This window comes from Endocarpon pusillum, assembly GCF_000464535.1.
Source record: "Endocarpon pusillum Z07020 unplaced genomic scaffold C716229, whole genome shotgun sequence".
In the NCBI taxonomy this organism is placed as follows: domain Eukaryota; kingdom Fungi; phylum Ascomycota; class Eurotiomycetes; order Verrucariales; family Verrucariaceae; genus Endocarpon; species Endocarpon pusillum.
The window spans coordinates 262,514-283,670 of NW_006913567.1; the positions used below are offsets into that span (position 1 = coordinate 262,514).

Consider the following 21,157-nt stretch of genomic DNA (forward strand, 5'->3'; position numbering starts at 1 on the left):
GCCCCCTACCATAGCACCCCACTGGGGCGAGCGGATCATCGTCGATCCGCATTAAGGCTGTGCGGGACGGCGGCAAGAGTGCCCTTGTCATTCGAAGCTGCCTGGTAGGAGCACACCACAACGGTAAGCTACAGCCTACAACGGTACCGCGTAGCTCATCAGGCTATACGGGTCCGTGATTACGGCGAGGCTGTAGGCTGTGGGCTGTGGGCGTTGGGCGTTAGGTGTTACAGGGAAAGGACAAAAACAGTTAGATCAACACATCTGTGAGTTGCGGACAACGATCCAGCGGTTCAGAAGGCAGGAAATCGCCTGAGCTTCCGTCTGTCTGGAGCTTGCCTAAAATTTGCATTGCAAAGCCTGCTTGAGTGGACACGAGAGTGAGAACCTAGGCTTTCACCCTTCTCTCGAAATGTGTGGTCATGGGTGGAGTTGGGGCAGTATCAAGTCGATATTGATGGGTTGCAATCATGGTTGTGCGCGACATTGGAGAGGACTACGTTTCAATTAAAGAATACAGGTTACCTGCCTTGTCAGGGCCAACTTCCGTAAGAGCGGATAGAAGGTCTTTGGAGTCGCTCCTCACAATCAACTGCCTCAGTGCTCTCGATGAACAAGGCCCATGACGGCAAATAGTATTCGCTCCAAGTACGACGTACCATGGACACCAATCAGAGACATAATTATTGCTTCGCTCCCACTGCGTCTCGTTTCTCCTCGTTGACCTCTGCAGCTTTGGGAGGAGGCGGCACATTAGGCCACGGCTTCTTCAACGCATCTTGTATCATCACCATACACCCTTTGGGTCCACTCACGGCCCCTGATGATAAGAGTTAGCATTTCATCCATCACAAGGAAAGGTCTTGGGAGCTCCTCCTACCATGGACAACCACAATCCCCTTTGCTGCATCCACTTGCAAGACCTTCAAGTTCTGTATAGTATTCCGTTGTCCACCCATGTTCCCTGCCATCTTCTTCCCAGGATACACCCTACTCCCACCACCCTGTCCCTGTCCCGCCGAGCCCATACTCCGGTGTGCAAGCGAAACACCATGCGATCTATCCTGTCCATGCATTCCCCATCTCTTCATCACCCCTTGGAAACCCTTCCCTTTACAGTTACTCCTCGTGTCAACAAACTGACCCTCCATAAACCAATCTGCCCGGATCTCTTCGCCCACGGCCAACAACCCCTTCTGATCCCTAACCCGAAATTCCTGCTGGTGCTGTTTCGGCGACACACCTTGAACAGAGTAGTGTCCCAGCATTGACTTGGAAACATTCCTCTCATTCCTATGTCCATAACCCACGCACACCGCGTAGTAGCCATGTCGCTTCCTCGTCTTGTGGCTAACGACTTGAACTCGGTCGAGTTGCAGGACTGTGCAAGGTGTGCGCACGCCAGTCTCGGGGTCGAACATGGCCGTCATGCCCTTTTTGATGGCGAGAGCACCGGTTCGTAAGGGCAGAGTGTCGGCTTTTGCCCTTCGTTCCAGTGCTGCGGTGGAGGAGGAAAGGAGTGGTGAAAGGCCAGTGCCGATGTTGAAGCGATTGGGTCGTGGTGGGTCAATTGATTTGATGCCGAAATCTCGCCTTTGCGACAAGGCATTTCTTTGTTTGAGGAAAGATCTAGGGAGTAGAAAGGGAGGTGGAAGCCGGACAGCGATGGTCATCACCGTGGCAGACTTAGGAGGCATGTTGGGATGACGGAGGGCGCTACAGCCAGAATATGGACACGTGTGTTATTTTTCGTCATTGAAATGCCATATTGTAAGCAGGTGTACGGAGTACGGGAGTAATGGAAGATGCTCCTAAACGGACTGCTTGAGGCGCCGCAGAATAGAATAGCTTGGCATAATTCTTGGCATGGAAACCGAACAACTTGAACTGATCTTCGACTCCTTGAACCTCATCGAGGCTTCAGAATCTCCCTGTACACTTCCTTCTGCCCAAGAATCCGACCCAGATGGATCTCCCAAGGTGACATCTCAAAGAACCTTCCAAGTGAAGCGGGACACACTCTAGTAGGTAGTTTTCTTTAGATCGGTTTCAAGTATACTGCGGAAGATGTTTTAGTCCGTTACACTCTCGAGCAATTCACAGATTATCTGATACACCTCCTGCGGAGAGAATCGGCCTACCTTATCTTCGATCAGATATTGAATGTATCCGTATGTACATAAACATGTCTCTGTCCTCCATACTCTCTGTCCTCGTTATTTCTCACTCTCAAACATACACCTCGCTTTCCTCGTCTGCTTTTGATCCTTATTTGAGAACATACTCTTTTCTACTACTATATATTTCGCACCATCCAATATAGAATGGCAAATGGCAGCGAAGGGCCCGGTTGCCTGCGTGTGACAGCTTCAGGACAGGTCAATCGGCATACGAGGCAGACAAAATCATCGTCTCAACAAGCTTCCCAGCAGGCCCCTCAGCACGCACGCCAACATGACTCTCGACGGACTCCCCCGCAAGCTCCTCGAGAGGCTTTCCAGCAGGCTCGTCAGCAACCGTATAGAAGGACTGATACGGTCTCAAATAACAAACCAGTACCTGCAAGCACAAAAGATGGCCCGCAAGAACCTTGGGCTGGTTCGGCTAAAGAAATCACCCTTCCAGCTAGAGGAATGAGACAACGATCTTCTGGAAGCGCTGTCAATCCAAGTGAGGCAATACCAAGAGAAGGGGCCCGACGGCCACCGATAGGCGCAAGAGGGAAGAGTGGGTCATCAAGCACTAATTCGGCAGGTGAACCCTTTGGGAAAGTGACATTAGATATTATTCCCGAGTCCTCTTTGTCGACTCCACTGTGTAGGCCATCGATGCGGCCTTCAACAAGACCATCTGATGGAGCAAAGCTGCAAGATATAGCCGCACCCAACCAGCCTCCTCCCGATACAGGCGGAGTTATCGAAGCTTCAGGACGGGCCTGTCTTGGCTCAAAGCCACATGACTTGACACAGCCACCCCGTGGGCCACCATCAGCTACCGGTTCATCAGCAAAACCATCCCTTGGCTCGAGTCCGTCTCCTGGCTCAAGCCTAGATGATAGGGTCGCAGGTCCGCCCTTTGAACCCGATGCACCTGCTGGACCTGCTGGACCTTGGGTAGGCTTTTCCGATGTACCCGACGCAACTGCTGGACGCAAGGTGCGCCTCTCTATTGAGACAGAATTCTATCTTGCTACGCAAAGTAATCAGGAGCATTTAAGCAATTGGTCGGAGGTTGCAAGCATTCTTATGGATGACTACAATCGGCAGATGGGCGTTGAGCATCCTCGAATAGAAGTTAGTATTATATCAGCTTTGGAACATGGTTATCAAGGGTGGTATATTGACCATGATCCCTTATGTTCTGAACATGAGTTGAGAGAAAATAATCACATTTGGTGTAAGCCCATCTCTATTCTGTACGATTCTGAAAAACGGAGCTGTTTTCGACTGACAAAATCCCAAGGGCGATTGAAGATGATATCACCAGCATTTGATATTGTTCCCCATTCACCATGGAAACATCATATAAGAGCGGTCTGGAAATTCCTCTGCGACAATTACAGGATCGCCAATCGCGACGGCCTTTACACTCGTATCCGCGTTTCACTTGATCCAAAATACACCCTGACAGAGCTGAAGCGGATTGCTTCCTCCGTCATTCACTTCGAGACAGCAATTGAGCCTTTGCAGCCGGAAAACACCAACGACCCGGATGAAGCCCGAAGTATTTGGCTTCATAGCTGGCCCTTTGCACCATTCCGCAGAAGTCGATCTGCCTCCATCAGCTACATCGACGAATGTTTCACGTGGCCAGAGTTTCGGGACAAGATAAATGGTGTTGCGATAGGTGAATATGCCTGGAATTTTTGGGATGCCTGTCCAGATGGGTTACTCGAATTCCGCAAAGCTCCACCGTGCTTACGGCCGCCACAGGTCTTCAGCTGGGCCGAGCTCACCATGGCCTTCATCCTAGCCGCTATCCGATATGGATCTCCTGAGTATCTGCGCGGCTGCCTGCATAACGTTGGGTCTCTGAAAGATTTCGTCGGTCGAGTCGACATACCAGGTGATGGCCCTCATCACCTGGACCGAATCTGGGAGGGTATAAGTCTGAACGCTGCTCGTGAACCTATGATGCGTACGGATGACTATACTGAAGTTGACGAGGATGAACTCGAGCCCGAGCTGGCATGGCGCCATTGGGTGCGGCTCAGAGAAATGGTCGAACAGGATGCGCAGCAGTGTGCGGCTTCGGTGCCGCAGGTCCTTCGGAATTATTTGAACAACTTTAGTACATCTGCGTAGACGTGGAGTCGGTCAGATCAATTCTCAAAATTTCGATTGTGCAGAGTGTGCTTTTGTAAAGCACCTCTTCAAAGTACAATGATTCTTACAAGGACGTTTTTATATTCTTCTTCCAAAATTTCCCCCACCCATACTATTTTCTTGAGCATTCGCAATACACAACGACGTAGAGCTTGTTCTCGTTCTCTCTTCCAATTTTGAAAAAGAAGCTGCATAGGTGATCTAGCGGTTGTTGCTTAATCCATTTTACACATCTACAAATCTTTGTACATAGTCATTAAGAAATTTGAAAATTCTGAAGTATATAAATGTATGTATGCAGAACAAAGTTCTCTTTTGAGAGGGGGAGGAAACACCCATACCTTTTCAGAATCAACTCCCCTTAACAGCTAAATACCATAGATTAGGTATTCTCTTTCTTTTCCCAATCATGATCGTCTATATCAGGAGCTGACTTTCTTTCTAGGACCAACCATGAGAAAAAATGACAGTAAGAGAAGAGCTGGAGACTAGGACTTCGACTACATTGCAGCAGATGTGCAGATTCCAGAGAAAAGCTGCTCCGTACGTAGTAAGACGTGGAAGGGCCAGGTGTGAGAATAGAAATAGGCCTTAGTACCACTTACTCTGAGTACTACGTAATAAGCTGCGGCTTAAATAGGGGGTGAGCCGAATTTCGCGCATGTCACAAGTCGTGGATGGCTCGAGTCCCGCCGCTCTAACTAGAGTGAGCTGGGCTAACTAGCAGAAGGTGCAGCTGTTGGTGGCGTCCGTACCTTCAGACCCAAACCCCCACCCTACCAATGACTTTGTATCTCGGCCCACCCTGCAGACTGAAAGGAGCTAGTAGCAGTTGCAGCATGCGAACTGACAGGCACATCCCTCAAGCAGAACCTCACCAGGAGTCCTTTGGGGGTGTTCTTGCCCATTAAAGCGTTACGGAGCTTGTAATAATGCTGTATGGTAGGTTTGCACTCAATCATTGGCCTACTAGGGCGATGCTTCGCCATCCTTGGTACCTTGCAGGGCTCTACAAAAAATCTAAGCTGATATTTGGGGAATGCTGCAAATGTGAGTGGACAGTCTCGTGGACTGATATTTCTAACGGGGTCCGGCATTATCATTCTTCTATCAACCTTTTTCACTTCCCTCGCTGAAACGTTTGACATTTCCCTCCTTTTGTTTTTTCACTGCTTCTATAGATTGCTTCGGCCTCTGTTAGATGCAAAATCGCACTGGAGGTGCTCATCAACAATCTATTGCGTCCTGGCATACATCAGCTCAACACAAGGCGAAGAAAACATCATTCAATGAAGGACAATTGTCCCACCAAGCACATAACATCCAGGCCCAGGCCTCCTAGCTATTCTGGTCGTGTCTCTCCTTTGGCTTCATACTTTAGCCCGCTATATCAAGCTAGCTGGTCATCTACTAGCTAGCGATCTTCCACCATGGTTCGTACGGCCTAACTATACTGATGACCTGTTGTGTGGGGCTTTGTCAGTAGCTACTATGTCTAGCACAGTGCTTCGCGACCAAGACAGCCGCTCTGTCATGCGGAAATTCCTCGAGAGTGAGAGGCGGTTCACGTGGCCTGAAGACGAACGCAAAGATGGCCAGATGTATCATTTCACAGAGGACTTTCCCCCGAAGAACTTCCTAGAATGGGAGCGACGTCTCGCCATTATTCGCAAGACAAGCACTGCAATTATCGAACAGCACCACATTGTCAAAGAAAAGCAAGATATAATAGGATTTTTCGAAGCATTTGCTGTCAAAGAACTCGTTACTCCTGTGCTTGACGAGAAGGAAGCCAACAACGAAGTCCAAGCCATGATCGACCTTTTGCATCCACATGTGGCCGCTCTTCTTGGCACGTACCTCTATCGCAATAGACTGCATATTCTCACCTTTCCTGCAGGATGCTGTGACCTTGGAGACCTCATGCATTGTATTTCAAAAAGGCTACTTCAAGAACCTTACACCCCTCCTGAACCGAGACAGGACGGCCATAACTTAGAAATACATCGAAAATACACCTGGCCGTTCCGGCTAGAACTGAACGAACAGCTTCAGATGCTGCGAAGATATTTCCTGTGCCTCTGCACAGCCGTGGCCTATCTGCATCGCAGTAATCTCCGACATAAAGATATCAAACCTGAGAACATAATTATCGACTTCGATGGCAACGTCGTCATTATGGACTTTGGCATATCCACAAAATTTGAGCCTGCAGCAAGCAAGGCTACCAGAGACCCTCGCACACCGTCGACCTCTCGGTACAGGCCACCCGAAATGGAGCGAGGTTGGACCAGAGACGATCGATCTGATATATGGTCACTTGGCTGTGTCTTTCTGGAGATGATATCCGTGTTGTTGGGAAAAGATATCGAGAAATGCAAAAATCATTGTCGCGAGCTGGTTAACAATGGCGCCGTCAGCGATGATTACTGCCTGAACTTGCCAAAGATCGAGACATGGCTTCAAATTCTCGAAAACGTCGGTCGTACTCCATCACAGAATGACGCTGAATTGAAAGCTACTTTGCCAACCATCAGGAAGATGCTCAGTGAAATGAAAGATGACCGCCCTCTCGCAGAAAACCTTTGGCGGGATTTTGACTTGAAAAGCTTAGCCAACTCGAAGTGCAAAGATTGTCATCCTGACGTTGACGGGAGATGGAAGCTCAACGATGACCAGCAAGAGAAAGCTAAGATTGGAAGTTCGCTCCGTCAGAGGATGACAGAGGACGAACAGCGAGCCATTGAGAAGACGCGCTGCAGACAAGAGATGTACGCAAGCGTTAAACAGGTAATTAAAGAAGCCGAGGGAAATCTGCCAAATGGGTTGGCTCCCATCCGACCCAGATCGCCTTCTGTCATAGACTCGATTTTGGCGTCGGAGAGCTCGCGGAGATCCAGCTTTCATGGCACTGGGACGAAGCCAGGCCATGGCAGGAGACAGCTCTCGCCACCAGGTTTCGAGCTACAACATCCCAATCGAAGTGGTATTGTGCGAGCGAAGCCTAACCCTCCTGCACTTCACAGACGCTCTTCACCTCTACCTTGGCCAAGTGAAATTTCACGGCCTGGATCCTCAGACTCCGATAGAGAGAAAAGATCAGACACGGCAACAAAGGTACGCTTCAGTCGATCAATAGAATCCATAGTACGGGAAGACGACACCAACCTATCTATTGCTGTGCCAAATTCCCAGGCTACCGAAGCAGACCTAAATCCACTTCCATCAAAAGGAATTCTTTCCGTGGCACAGCAAGCTGATACAACACACTTGGCGACCATACACGAACCTCATCATGATACTATTCGAGATCTCGAAAAGGCCAATGATATGCCGAGGGATATCGTCGACCCGCTGCACTACGATCCGGATTCGAAAATTGAACCCAGCCTCCATACCACAGCTCCTCAGCCAAAGAATCAAGTCACCAGTGAGTCTGCACGAACTCACAGAGCAAGCCACCCTTCACTTCCACTCACGTCAGTACCAGGTGCCGCAGGCAGTCGTGTTGCTGCGAGCCGCGGACCTACGACTGAAGAGATGGTGAGCTCTAGCCTAGGAAATCTGGGTAATACGCAGACCCAATCGGGTTCCTGGAGCCGGCCGGCAGACAATGAGTCGGTTCTCGCATGTGACTGCTCCGGAGGCCTGAAACTGCTGCAGGGCCATTTCGGCCTGCTTCGTAAGTTGCCAATTTTGGATAGATGGACACTGCTGACGAATTGTAGGTGCGCCACTGGTATGTTTCAAGGTTCCTCAAGGGAGGTACTTTAGCGTGTTTGCCGACAGTGGATTCCTAGGAATCCTCGATCTAGCACAACTTGGATGGAATTATCGATGGGGCTCCTTGAAGAAGTGGTGTGGCCTTGAGCAATTTCGTACGATATACATGATCAACTATGGACCTAACGACGTTCCTGCTCACCTACTCAATCGTCAAGACAACACCAAGATCCACCCTATAGTTCTAATGTAAAAGATGAACACCAATACAGGACCTCTAGATAGTAACCTCGACCTACTAAATAATGCAAACATATATTTCAAATCCTCTAGACAGTCTACGGAACGAACTAGAATGGCATTGCAGTTTGCGGGTGATCAAGATTTCGCCAAGAATGCATTGGACATCTCGAGTTGTCAAGTACTTTGCAGGAAGAGGCCCTTGAAATGATGCTAGAACCATTAAAGTGCACTTGAAACAAGCCTAATCGTAAGATTGCTTGGAGTGTATAAGAATACGTAGCTTAGTTGTTCGTGATCCAATGAACTCCTAATCTCTATAACGTGTTTTGCCTAAAAATAAGGTCAAATAGTACAGGTCAAAAATTTGCTTCCTTAATCGTACTAACATCGTCTTTATCAGACAGAATAGTTGCCATTCCCACTTACGGCACGTAGTCTATATCTCTAGCTAACCCTTCTCCTGGTAAGTAGCCGAACGGACTGCTTCCTTTATCAATCACTGTCCGTCCTACCCTTTTCCACCAGTGTCTTGATTTCTTGATAGTGAACAGAGTCGGGCGGCGGCATGTTGTGATCCATGCGAAGATGGTCCAGGAGCTCATCGCGATCGACGACGCGACGACGTACCTGAAAGTCACATGTCGCGTCGTCATGTTTGCATCTGTACTTTGTGCCGAAGGCAAACGCCTCCCATCGGCTTGTATTACAACGCAGCCTGCGGAGTCTTACAAGCTTCTCGGCGCATTCATCGAGCTGTTTCTGCACGTCTATTCTCTGGAGATAATCCTCCGTGGCAGATGTTATATGCCTGTGCATTGAGTCGCTGCTGGGGTGGAGCTGCCGAAGCCCTTCCAGGCCCGTCTTTGTATCAAACCTATAGTAGGAGAAAGCCTCCGTGTCATCATGCAAAGCTTGCATTATGTAGTGCACACCCTCGGATGAAGCAGCAAGCGCTTTACTCAATCTCAAAGCCGTTTTCCCGGGCTTTGCTTTGTGCTGGAGGAAGGTATTTGGTGCGTCGGGAGAGCTGTTGCCGCAACCGAGGCTCACAAAAATGTTAATTGGTTGGAGATGTTGATTGCTGTCACGCTCAGTCAAGTCCATATTAACCTCACGATACACCTCCAAACTGGGATTGCTGAGGCTGATACTCGCATCATAATATTTATGTTCTCCCACAGTGACAGCCTTAAAGTATAACGGACTACAACTGGTGGCGCGAGCGACCTGCCAGACGCGAATATCGTCCGGGGGGTGCGACAGCTTCCTCATTGGAACCGTACCGCTCATTGGTGCTGTTGTACGCGTGGTAGGAGCGATGCCTAGGGACTTCACCTCTGGCGCGAGGTTGATACTAGAGGCCATATATTGAGAGATAGTATCCAGCGTGTTGCGACCATATGAGGTGAAAAGGTAGGGTACCTTCGAGCCACGACTGGCTTTCGCTTGCAGAGAGCAGATTATTGTTCTGCACATGGTCGAGTCAGATTTGAACGATGTTTCCTCTGGAGCAATTTTCTGTATTGTTGAATTTAACTTTTGGTCTTCACTTCTCGACTTGGGACGAAGCAAAAATCTCCATGCCTGCACCGAGGATTTGTGATGCTGATAAAGCCTCGGCGATATCTCTTGATAGTATCGTATTGCGTCCTCAACACTCATTCTCATCCGGCCTAACATGATCGCTATGAGACCTCCAGTGCTCGTGCCCGCCACGTAATCGAAATAATGGCAAGGTAAGTAAGCAGTCTTCTCGCTGCTTGGTTCGGGAATACGAGCGGCCTCGACCATGGGTGAGTCCTTGCTCGTCATTGCTTTGGGCTCGATCTTGTGTTCGTGCTCCGCAATTTTGGCCATGAGTTCGCGGAGAATTAACAACGAGGATATACTCCGAACACCTCCTGAATCGAGACACAGCACATTCTTTGCTTGCCATGGTTCCCTTCTGTCCGATACTGGTTCACTGAGATTGCTTCCAACCGTTGAGGGCAAGCTGTGTGGAGCGTGTCGACTGTCTTGCGCCGAGCGTTTCGACACCTTTTCATAATCGACCGAGGTTTGCGAGGTTGTCGGGTAATAGTCGAGCGATTCCCGTAGCTTTTCAAGCGTTTTCTGAGTTCCTTTTAGTTCGAGCGCGGTCTGCTCCAAGTCACTGGGAAGATGTTGGTCCTCAAAAGCGCGATGCATCACTGCGATCAGACGGCTTTCGGCAATCAAGTCGCCTACGGAAACGCGAAATGACATTTTCAAGAACTTGTTTTTGCAGACAAGTGATACGGCACTGGCCTCCTATTGCCGCGATGGCCAAATGCTGCTTCCAATGTCATCTCCAGCTTCCCAGCCCGTGAATATAGCGGAGTACGGAGTATCAGGTGAACCCATGCCAGGTGCCCATTTCAGCCTCGTCCGCCCAAGGGGGGCGCAATAGCGGTCTGCCCTTGCAGTGCCCTTGGGGTCGGGGCGAACCCGTGCTAATTAGGCAAGGCGCCTTACATTTTAACATACCGTATTGGCTTGTTACACCATTCAACCCCTGCAGGTAACATATCCTCATGCATCCATTTGACCAACTCTGGCCCTTTTGATACCATCAGTCAGGGAGTCCATGTTGGCGACAATCATTCCCCATCCTCGTGATCATGCAGCCACAATCACCACAACATTACAAATTGCCAACCCTGTCCACCCCCTATTCTAGGCCGGGGCTCCGGGCGGTTTCCCAAATGTATACAACCGTAGCAGGCGATCCTGGCAATTTTGCCTTGCCCATCCCGGCGTTACGGGCAATGCTCGTTGCTCAAGGCAGTGACATTGGAAGTCACCGCATACCGCCGCAGGAAGGCTGCTCGTTTACTTCCAAGTAATCTCGAGGATATCAATAATTAAATTCGCCCTATTCCCCCGTTTACATATAAAACCTCCTGAGAATGGGTGTTGATCCAGTTGGCGCCAGTGTCGGCGCAGCGTCTCTAGCAATTCAATTGCTTGATAGTGCAGCCGCAGGTCAGAATTCTCCCAACCCCAGATGTTCACTCTGGGAAGGCCATTTCGTTACATGGTCTGATTCGGTAGTACATAGGGTTTGCCTTGTTCCTTGCGGCTGGAAACATGAACACTTCATGCCTCGAACTGCGCACTAGGCTTGAGATGGAGCAATGCCGGCTGCTCAACTTTGCTGAAGCAACTGGCCTGCTGGACTATGAGGAGAACGATCCGTTGTCAGAGAGTCTTGAGTCAGAAAAGCTTGTCCTTATCGCCGTCCTGACGCAGATTGGGTGCAAGTTAGACGACTTTTCTGCTTTAACGAACAGATACAAGCCGCTTCGTAAGGAAGATAAAACCGCTTCTGAAGCCAAGAATGTCAAAGAAGACTTTATTAGCCTCAAGAAAAAATGGGAGACAAGTGTGAAGAAAAGTCCTAAGCGAAGAGAGCGCCTCAGAGGAACAAATCACTTGTTTAAATGGTATGGTATGGGAGTTGATATAGCAAAGGAGCCGGAACGTCTGTGGTGGGCAGCGGTTGACGAGAAGGTGTTTAAGAAGGTATTACAGGAATTGGTTGAATACAACAACTACCTCCACGAGCTCACACGTGGTCAACATGCCAAAAAGCTTGAGATGACTACCCGGGAGACCTACTTAGAAATGGTGCTGGTTAGAGGCCAAGTCGACGAGCTCAAGAGATTACTGGTGAATTCGATACTCTTACAGGATCATCAACAGGTGACTGCGACGCCGCGAGCGGCTGAAGCAAATGTTGAACACGGTCGCCTATTGCATGGTCTTGTAGACACGAAGTCACAGAGTCTCATGAACGACGAACCGGATGAGAAGAAGCCTCCAGCGTACGAAGAAGCAACAAGGGATACCAAGCTGTCATATAAATCTGTCGACTTGTTGACTGAACTCAAAAAGGTTGATGTGATGCAACAGCGAGTTCAAACGAGTGGCAAATACTGGCCTGAAGGCAAATCAAAAACAGAGGAACGCCCGAGTGTTCAGGTCTGGGTGGAATGGAAAGAGTATAAGACAGAGATCAATGATGAAACAAGGAATTCTGTTGCCCTACCCGAATGCCTCAAACGCGTCAAAGAATTGGTTGCACTTCTGCAGAGCTGTCGTCTAAATGCATTCAGAATACCCACTTGTCTGGGCTGGTACGACTACCGAGACGACGACATTGAGAGGAGTTTACATGCGCCCCTATTTGGTATCGTATTTCGGAAGGAAGACCAGTCTGACAATTCCCCTGATCCAATCTCCCTTCTCGACCTCATCAAGACCGAACCTCGTCCGTCGCTTTCCGCTCGAGCTACTCTTGCGCACAAGTTGGCAGACTCTGTTTTGTATCTCCATGCCGTGCGGTGGCTTCATAAGTCAATACGCAGTGATGGTATTCTATTCTTTCCCAACACGAAGACCCGTGAGCCAGACATCAGAGAACCATACATGACCGGCTTCGAGTATTCAAGACCTGATCGCACCGATGCTCACAGTACACACATTCCACCGAGTCCCAGGAACGAGGCATACGTGCACCCATCCTACCAAGGTGTCAAGGCGCGTGGCACATACCGCAAATCATTTGATATATACAGTCTGGGTATCGTTTTACTGGAGATTGCGTACTGGGAGCCCATTCTCACCATCCTGGCCAAGGAGTTTGCCACCGAGGCCGAGCCAATATCATCTGAAGTCCAGCTTATTCAGACAATCTTAATCGAGACAAAACCGAAGTATGTCGAAAATCTAAAGGGCATGGTCGGGGAGAGATATTACACGGCTGTGGATAGCTGCCTCCGTGTTATGGCTGGGAAAAGCGACGAAACAGCGATCGAGGTAAGTGCCAAGTTGCAGAGCGACTTCACACACTTGGTTGTGGGAAACCTAGGCTCAGTCATAGTCTGATGACCCCTGGATAAAACTGTGCTGAATTGGACTTGATGCGGTTTGTTTCGCTGTTCAGCATAGATTTCTGGTGGGGCTCTGATCCCCAGGCGACAAGTTTGAGCTAAATAAAAGGTTGGTAAGTAACAAGCTCAAGTCCAATATACAAGATTCATTCTACGGCCTCCGAATTGCTTCTGTCCGTTCCCAGCCCAACCTGGTCCGTCAAAAAAGCTGGCCTGATTTCCCTCCGCACCCTGTAGGCCCCATTTCTTGAGAAATTGCCACATTCAACACTTCGCCCTCGTGTATTCCCTCCATCTCCCGCGCCGATTTACCACACCTCGACGGTTTAATATTTACTCAACAGTAACAACGTCGCTAGCCCCTGTTAATCCCGACTCAGTGGCCGACAGATCTGCCATCCGCAACGATTTCATGTCTGATATCGCCAAAATCGCGCCAGCAATCTGTATAAAACAATAAAAGTAAGTTCCGAGACTTCTCCAAAACGCCAAGCCATTTCTGTCTGCGCATTGGAGGGAGGTGGGGAGGATTCTGTTGCCACATCATGTGTGGGGCTGGCCGCGTTTGTCTGACAGTCGAAGCCCAGTGAGGATAAATATCTTTTCCCTCTTTTTGGCTATTTAAACTAGTCCTTCCAGCTTGCTTGTCCGTTCTGCCACAGCGCTTACTGACCGCCCGGATGCTCACGCGTGGTGTTTTTATTTATTTATTCTTTTTCGGACGGGGAGGGGGGGGCTCGCTATTTTATAAAGAGAATACGTAGTAAGTAGTTAGGGAGAGCAAGATGACGAAAAGGTCCTGTCGTTCTTGGCGTCAAAACTGGACGGCCCGCTGTCAGTTGGCGAGCCTATTTTCAGCTCCCCCCTCCCGCGGCTATCCAGGCCGGGTATTGGAACATCTTGATCGACGCGGTGGCAGAGGGCGGCGACGGTTTTTATCATGCTAAAGGGGGAAGGTGTGTAGATTAACTCAGTCCCGCGCCGGGAGCCTTGGGGGAGGAGGAGAAAGGGAAAAGCATGGATATGTCGGCGTGTGTAAAAATGTAGAAATGAATGCCACGCCAATAGTTTGAGTAAATAACCACTTCTAAGGTAAAGCTGGAGCTGTCCGGGGCAAGCAGTAATATGAATGTCACGGCAATTGTGAGGCCATCGTTGCTTTGATCACCAAATATAGATGACTCTTGGTTTGTGAGGGGAGTGGGTCATGAATGGACTGTTGGTTGATTGATTGATTGTAGAAGAGCGAGTCCCCCCGAATCCCGCCCCCTTTCTCCCCCACAACTGGGTGAATATGCTGTGTAAAGTCGAACCCGCTACATATCAATGGTGTCATGAAATCTGAGAATGCCATTGGGCTTCAGTATCCCATTGACGCCTTCGGGCATTGCCGACCATCCCTCTGTGCTGCCACCACCGCTATTCGACCCCATCTTCTCGTTGGAGGTATCTGCCACCAGAACCAGGCCTAGCTCCTGGATCGTGTCGACCAATGCTGGAACCATTCCCTGTGACGCATTAGGAGGATGAAAAGGATGTTGGGACGTGTAGCATTAGAAGTGGCGACTAGTGGAAAGGGACGCAAGAGAAGTACAGCTTTTACTCACCAGAACTCGAGATTGCACCATCAAACCCATGAAGTTATTGCTCTGCGCCATTCTGGCCGACTCTTTGATTGACATGGAGCAGGCCGACTGGTTAAATAGCGACTCGTGATAACGCGCGGTTGAACGAGTATTCTTTGGCTCAAGCAGATCATTAGAAAGTAGGACCGGATCTGGCCAATAAGTCAGCCCAGTTATTTCAGATGTAGGGAGTCTGGCTACAATTTGGCTGCTTCCAATTCAATGCCGTGCAAATATTAGGATTATTCGACGTGAAAACGATAGACCTCATAAAATCGGGGCTCTGCTCCTTCGACAACCTTGCGTGGTCGAAGACGTTTGTCAGTATAGCATCAGCAAAGGCATTGATGTCAGCGGTAGGGCCAAGGCCCAATGATCTTTCTTCCCCGGCTGTAGGGTATAATATTTGCAGGTTGAGGTGAATGTCGGTTCTGAGGTTAACTAGCACGTTGTGAAGGGACAGAGTGGAACAGATGAGCCTCTGCAACATCTCTGGTGATGGAACAGAACCTGAGGAATTGATATCCGCCAGTGGATCTCTGACAGCCGAAAAGCCCCCAGCACCTGCATTGTGCATCTCTTGATGGGTCAACTGGCTAATAGGGACATTCAAGCCATGATGATTCAGTTTATACTTCGGATAGACAATCGGAATGCTATCGTGGGTAAGCTGTATATAGAGCCGCAGATAATCGCCACAGAGACTAGACCCAGTGACAAGTCCGCTCTGGTCATCAAGAGCACTAGTTGCCTTCCAGTACGTTGCAAAATGAGTAATATCGAGAGGATCTCCATAGTATGGTTTGATGACCTGGAAACTGAACCTGATCTGACCAATAGCTCGCAAACGGGGGTCGAATAATGGTAGGCAGCACGACCCAGAACTACTTTTACTGGCCTTGAAAACGTCCGGCAAAGCAACAGACTTCGCGATCACTTTCGAGCCGAAGGTTGGGAAGACTTCAAAATCGACAGCAAATGTGTCAAGACCATCTATTTGGAACGATACGGTTCTCGAATCCTCTTGAATGGGCAACATGATGTTTCGTGGAATGAGATCCGATAGCTTTGATGAGATAGTGATTCGTGCCGCAGGGTACCGGCCTTCGTTGAAGAAAGCGATCGCTTCAGATCCAGGCGAGAAGCCGATTGAGATTAGAGTTTTCGTGTCCAGAAAATTGTGCCCGTATCTTCTGAGGGGAATTATAGGTGGTGGAAGAGAGAGGTCAGGGATACCGTCTCCCTCCTGCGGATTTCCTGACAGTTCAGCATCCATGAGATCAGGCAATTGCCGTCCTTGTCCACGCAATAATCCCTCGCGAGGAGTGCTTGAGGTTGTCCGTGAGCGACGACACTGTTGCCACAGCTGCTCCATGCATTCCAGGTGTCCTTCCCATGTTGCATAGTACATTGCAGAAAGGCCCTTTTCGTCCAGAGCGTCAACGTTCACGCCATTAGCAAGCAATGTTCGTAAGCACTCTACTCGACCCTCACTAGCAGCATGGAATAATGGCGTCCACTGATAAAGCTTGTCTTTTTGGTTTAGATCTGCGCCATGGTCTTTCAGAAGTAGCAACAGGGTGGAAGTTTGACTGGATCTGGCAACAAGATGCTGTGGATACAGGCCTTCTGCATCTGGTAGAAGCTTCGCTCCACGCTCTAGGAGTAGACTGGCTACCTGTATGGATTGATGTTGACAGGCTAGGTTGAGGGGAATGTGATCCGCCGCTGTAAGTGGATCGATGCGCGCATGGTGGATCAACAGCTGTTGCACACAGGCAAATTGATGTCGAACGATGCTGTGAATTAAAGGTGTGAAATTGTCATGGTCCTTGTAATCAACAGTCTGATTGCCAGCTTCTATGAGCGTTATGACCATATTTACTCTTCCTTTCAGGCAGGCGTAATGCAAGGGTATTCTTCCATATACATCGACCCGGGATACGTCGACACCGGCCGCAAGGCCACGACGAAGGACGTAGTCCCGACCGTAAATGGCAGCTTCGTGCAAGCAATTCCGCTCGTTGATATCATCCTCGGCATGTAGATCAACACATTGTGTCTGCAGAAGCAGAGCCAGCGCTTCGTCGGATGAGTCGTGGATGGAGGCTAGAAATATCCGCGTGAATCGATCACTCGCATGCGGCGACCTTCCCAGTCTTACTATCCACTCCTTGAGGGAAGCCAGATTGTCGGTCGCAACAGTCTGTAGAACTTGCAGATCGATATCGCTTTCGTCAGTGCCCACCCGCTGACCGGTTACCTTATCAGCTGGACGAGTTGCATCGTACTGTATGTTCTCGCCCTCCACCCAGGCTTCAAGATCCAATCTCGAGGTTGTCGCGCGGTCGGATAGGTCTCGAAGGACATCACGGTTGAAGCAGGGTTGGATTTCTACAGCACGTTGCAGATAGATCTCCTTAGTTCGGGACTACCTTCTTGTCAGCGTTAACAGAAACCCTCAAACCGGATGCAGACCTTTGCCGTTTTATCCCACTGTGGTCTGTTAGCCCAGGGTGGTGAACATGAGGAAGGCCTCAAGGGGTTCTACCCACCTTCTTGAGAATCTTCGAAATCGCAGTCTCGTTGACTTCAACAAATTGCTGCCACCATCAGCCCCATGCACGCTAGGTCCTGCCTCTCTGTTCGCACCTGAAGCTTGTTGAGATCATTGTCGAATTGCTGGAAACCCTCGACAAGCGTCGCAAAGCTAGCTGAGATCTTTGACGTCGAGGCATTGCGGGCTTGGATTGTACGCCTTTTGTCCAGTAACGTCTTCAAGCGCAAGGAGAACTGGTGTGAAGTCAGTGATCAAGAAGTAGGAAGAGGAGAAGCAGAGTACATACTTCTGCTTCTTTCTGAAGATATAAAACGTTGACCTTCTCGATCTCCCGCTCCTGAAGCCTCCATGAGCGAAAAGGCCCACTGAAAGCGTGTTGGCACCAACCAGTCGAAAGAAAAAGACCTCCTTATTTGCACGCAGGGCGATCTTGGGATCAATGCTTCCTTGCGCCTCGGCTTGCGCATTTTGAGCAGCAATGGTCGGTGTGGCACTCAACTGCTTGATGAGCTGTATCGAGGTCAACAACAAACAGCAAACTGACGACGGCATTGTCTAGACCTTCTTAAGAGCCTTGTAGTTGAGAAAGCTTGCGGCATATTCTGGCAAGTCAAGCTGCCGCTTTTGTATTTGTTTTCCAAACTTCCTACAACAACGGTGCAATTATCAGCGGGCTGAAGCCTGTGGATGAGGAGGACTTGTTTCGAATAATTTTGTATGAGGTCGGGAACATACATCACAAGTCAAGGGGCAGAGTCAAGAGAAAGCAGAGAGTCCTGGCCACGTAATCCCGTTCTGTAAATTATACAGGCTCAATGTGAAAGATAGCGGGATATGCTTTTCCCTCCCCGGATAGAATGCATATTTTATGCTGCCGTGCCTTCCAAGTATCAATCAAGGGCCCTGATTGTCATCTATGTCACGCGGTAAGCTGCATATGCTGGCCCGCAATACAGGCCCAAGGGACGTGCTGGTAAGGTTACAACGGGCTGGTCTGACTTTGGGCTAATTCAATGGATTAGAGCGATTCACGGAGGCCAGCAGTGCTGCGAAGCGCTGGGAAACGTCCAGCAGATGCGCCAGAAGCAGAATAATGTTAACGGTGCCATGCCATGTGCAAACGGCGGACTGGTCAAGTCGATGTACCAAAAAATACAAACCTTGCAGTGATTGATTGTGGACCAATGATTTCAACACATGGGCCATACTCGCTACCTCGGCCCTTCCTGGCAATGTTCCGACGCTGAAGCCATACTAGTACTTCAACCATTGCATAAGATTTTGCTCTCCATCCGCGTCTGAGGAGCAAAGTCCACACTGCTGCAAGTCCATATTCAGACAATATGTGAGCTAAATGGAGGAGTCACGACGTGGGATAACGAAGTTGTTCGAAATGTCTAACATTCCAACTACCTAGTCCATAGTCCTCCAAGTTTTTAGATGCAGGACATTCAAGACCTAGAATGTCCCAATCGACCTGTGCTTGACTCGATGAAAATTATCCACAGAAACTACTTACTCTGCGAAATCCATGACCAAGGCCCCTAACAACACAAATGAAAAATATCCACGCTTAATTATAAAATCGCTCTGTTCTGACCAGTCAATGCCAATCGCTGGCTACTTTGAAAGTCAAACTTGGAAGCGGAATCTCATTGAGATAGCAAACGGGTTAAAGCTTTCTCAGCTCAGTAAGCTCAGTTTGCAAAAACCAAAATAAGTTGTTGTACTGCACTAGAAATTCTGTGCTATGCCAGAACTTCCTTGTTGGGGGGATATAGTGGGTTTCTCGATTCTCGTGTTTCGCCTGGCTTGTACATCTCTTATCACTGGTTGTGCGCCTCCAAACGCGTTGTCGCCATAGAGCTCAGGTTGGCCATGTCCCTCATTGTAGTATGGACTGTCCTCATGATAGTAGGGTCCGGCTGGCGCTCCACCAGGTAGGGCCATGTCGTCCGAACCTTCTGACCGAGCAGGACCGTTGGAGTATGCCGAAGAAGCATTCGATGCGCCTCTGTGAATGCCTTTGTCTTGTCGAGCGACACCAGCAACAGGTGCAGTGCCCAAAGCCGCAAGATCTGAATCGCCTGAGGTAGACCGTACATGTGGGCTACCCACAAGAGGATCGCTTGAATGCCCATCGGAAGGTCGTTCTGTGCCATGCGAAGGAGATGTCTGATAACCGTACCCTGCGTTATTGCTCGCGCCATCTGACAATGCCACTCCAATTCCTCCTTGGCCACTTCCTAGGTTGGTAGAAGGTTTTCGCGTGGTTGCTGAGTTGGTAGTACCCCAGCCTCGATAACCGATGCCGTCTTCGGCTTCTTCAGATTTGTTTTCACCATACGCAGCCCCTACTGGAGGCAACGACGGGTCATTGTTAGGATTGAAACCATACTCCTCCATCTCCTTCTTTCGTTGCTCCTCAGCGCTCTTTCGCGTTTTCCTTCTCTTCCAGAAAAACAGAACCCCAACGACAAGCAAAGCAATGACAACAATGGGCACCACCACAGCTACGGCAATCCTTCCTCCCTGTGACAAGCCACCAGAACTCGCAGAACTCGCAGAACTCTCAGCATTGCTTGTTGCCAAAGGTGCAGCACTTGGAGAAGAAGACCGGCTAGAGGGAGAAGCTACAGTCAATGAAGAAATTTGTTGAGGATTGCTGGATGCAGTTGAAGTAATAACGACCACGGAAGGCGAGCCCGTACCACCCGCCGATGCCGGGCTTTGTGTTGTAACTGAAGTTATCAGAACAATAGACGGTGTGGGAGGAGAAGGCGCCGCTGATGATGGTGGACCGGAGGAGCTTGTCGAAACAATAATTGTAGGCGGAGGTGCAGCGGAGGAAGAAGGTGGAAAGGTAAAGAAGCTCGTCTGGGTCGTAAAAGTGTTTGGGGCCGGTGAAGTCGCTATCTCTAGTCGGCTGATCAGCGTCACGAATAGACAGCGTTATGGAAACACCCACCAGTTGCATTAGATGCCATTATAGCAGGATGAATTTACTAATTTCGCTTTGATGAATAACAGCACAATGATGACGCCGCCGAAGGCGAGCAGCTGCGGAAGAGCTGACACAAGCAAGAAGATAGCCTCTGGATCCGAACGACGTTCTGTGTAGATGGATTCCGAGATGGCGTCTTGCGATCTTCCACGCTTTGCGGATGCTGCTGTCTGATGTTTTGTCTGACAGATGTTTCAATTGTGAAGAAACCGCAGTTTCATCCGAGGCAATGATTGGTTGACTCAACCTACACTTCAATCAGGCCTTGCAAATCGTTACGAAACACAGGACATGATTCGACACTTAAAAGCCTTAGATCAATATATATGTGCGGAGGAGTGGAGGATGAAGAAAAGCTGCGAGTGAAGGCTTATGGTTACATTGAGAAAGCTGAAGGAGTAACTCGCTCCTCGCTCGCTTTGGAGGGTCTTTTGATTCCACGGGCCACGCACCAAAAGACAACCCACTAATTGAAGCCCCATAACCAACTTCGAACAAGTTTCTTCAGGACCCCCTGCGACCATGTTAAATGCGTCTAGTTCGCTGACACTTCATAGCTAGTTTGCCAGTATTGCCTAATTTGGGTACTATTTACAGGGGTTCAGCCATAGTTTCATGGGAGAAGGCTAAATTAATTGCCCGTGGTTGACTAGCGAAGACCGCGGGCGGTGGCGGAGCAATCTTGTGGTTCAAGTACGGAGTACTCCGTACTGCTGTATCCAATTCAGAATGATTTAGGGAGTACTGCTTACTCTTTCACCATG

At 49.4% G+C, this 21,157-nt stretch overlaps 6 protein-coding genes across 6 annotated transcripts; 3 read left to right on the forward strand and 3 right to left on the reverse strand.

Annotated features, from left to right (window-relative positions):
- Positions 1 to 683: 683 nt before the first annotated feature.
- EPUS_01433 (uncharacterized protein) lies at positions 684 to 1,697 on the reverse strand (the record flags this gene model as incomplete). The annotated part of the gene is made up of 2 exons (XM_007788376.1): positions 684 to 820; positions 881 to 1,697. 2 exons carry the CDS (start codon positions 1,695 to 1,697, stop codon positions 684 to 686), a joined length of 954 nt encoding a protein of 317 aa, XP_007786566.1.
- Positions 1,698 to 2,324: 627 nt separating this feature from the next.
- Positions 2,325 to 4,304, forward strand: EPUS_01434 (uncharacterized protein; the record flags this gene model as incomplete). Its single annotated transcript, XM_007788377.1, has 2 exons — positions 2,325 to 3,396; positions 3,463 to 4,304. The coding sequence occupies 2 exons, from the start codon at positions 2,325 to 2,327 to the stop codon at positions 4,302 to 4,304; spliced, it is 1,914 nt and encodes a 637-aa protein (XP_007786567.1).
- A 1,512-nt stretch (positions 4,305 to 5,816) lies between these two features.
- EPUS_01435 (uncharacterized protein) lies at positions 5,817 to 8,301 on the forward strand (the record flags this gene model as incomplete). Its single annotated transcript, XM_007788378.1, has 3 exons — positions 5,817 to 7,755; positions 7,816 to 8,007; positions 8,054 to 8,301. The coding sequence occupies 3 exons, from the start codon at positions 5,817 to 5,819 to the stop codon at positions 8,299 to 8,301; spliced, it is 2,379 nt and encodes a 792-aa protein (XP_007786568.1).
- A 482-nt stretch (positions 8,302 to 8,783) lies between these two features.
- On the reverse strand, positions 8,784 to 10,535 carry EPUS_01436 (uncharacterized protein; the record flags this gene model as incomplete). Its single annotated transcript, XM_007788379.1, has 1 exon — positions 8,784 to 10,535. One exon carries the CDS (start codon positions 10,533 to 10,535, stop codon positions 8,784 to 8,786), a length of 1,752 nt encoding a protein of 583 aa, XP_007786569.1.
- Positions 10,536 to 11,399: 864 nt separating this feature from the next.
- On the forward strand, positions 11,400 to 13,199 carry EPUS_01437 (uncharacterized protein; the record flags this gene model as incomplete). Its single annotated transcript, XM_007788380.1, has 1 exon — positions 11,400 to 13,199. The coding sequence occupies one exon, from the start codon at positions 11,400 to 11,402 to the stop codon at positions 13,197 to 13,199; it is 1,800 nt and encodes a 599-aa protein (XP_007786570.1).
- Positions 13,200 to 14,520: 1,321 nt separating this feature from the next.
- On the reverse strand, positions 14,521 to 20,376 carry EPUS_01438 (uncharacterized protein; the record flags this gene model as incomplete). The annotated part of the gene is made up of 10 exons (XM_007788381.1): positions 14,521 to 14,712; positions 14,812 to 14,981; positions 15,031 to 17,260; positions 17,308 to 17,325; positions 17,385 to 17,432; positions 17,482 to 17,622; positions 17,676 to 17,726; positions 17,777 to 17,899; positions 19,208 to 20,307; positions 20,358 to 20,376. 10 exons carry the CDS (start codon positions 20,374 to 20,376, stop codon positions 14,521 to 14,523), a joined length of 4,092 nt encoding a protein of 1,363 aa, XP_007786571.1.
- Positions 20,377 to 21,157: the final 781 nt, after the last annotated feature.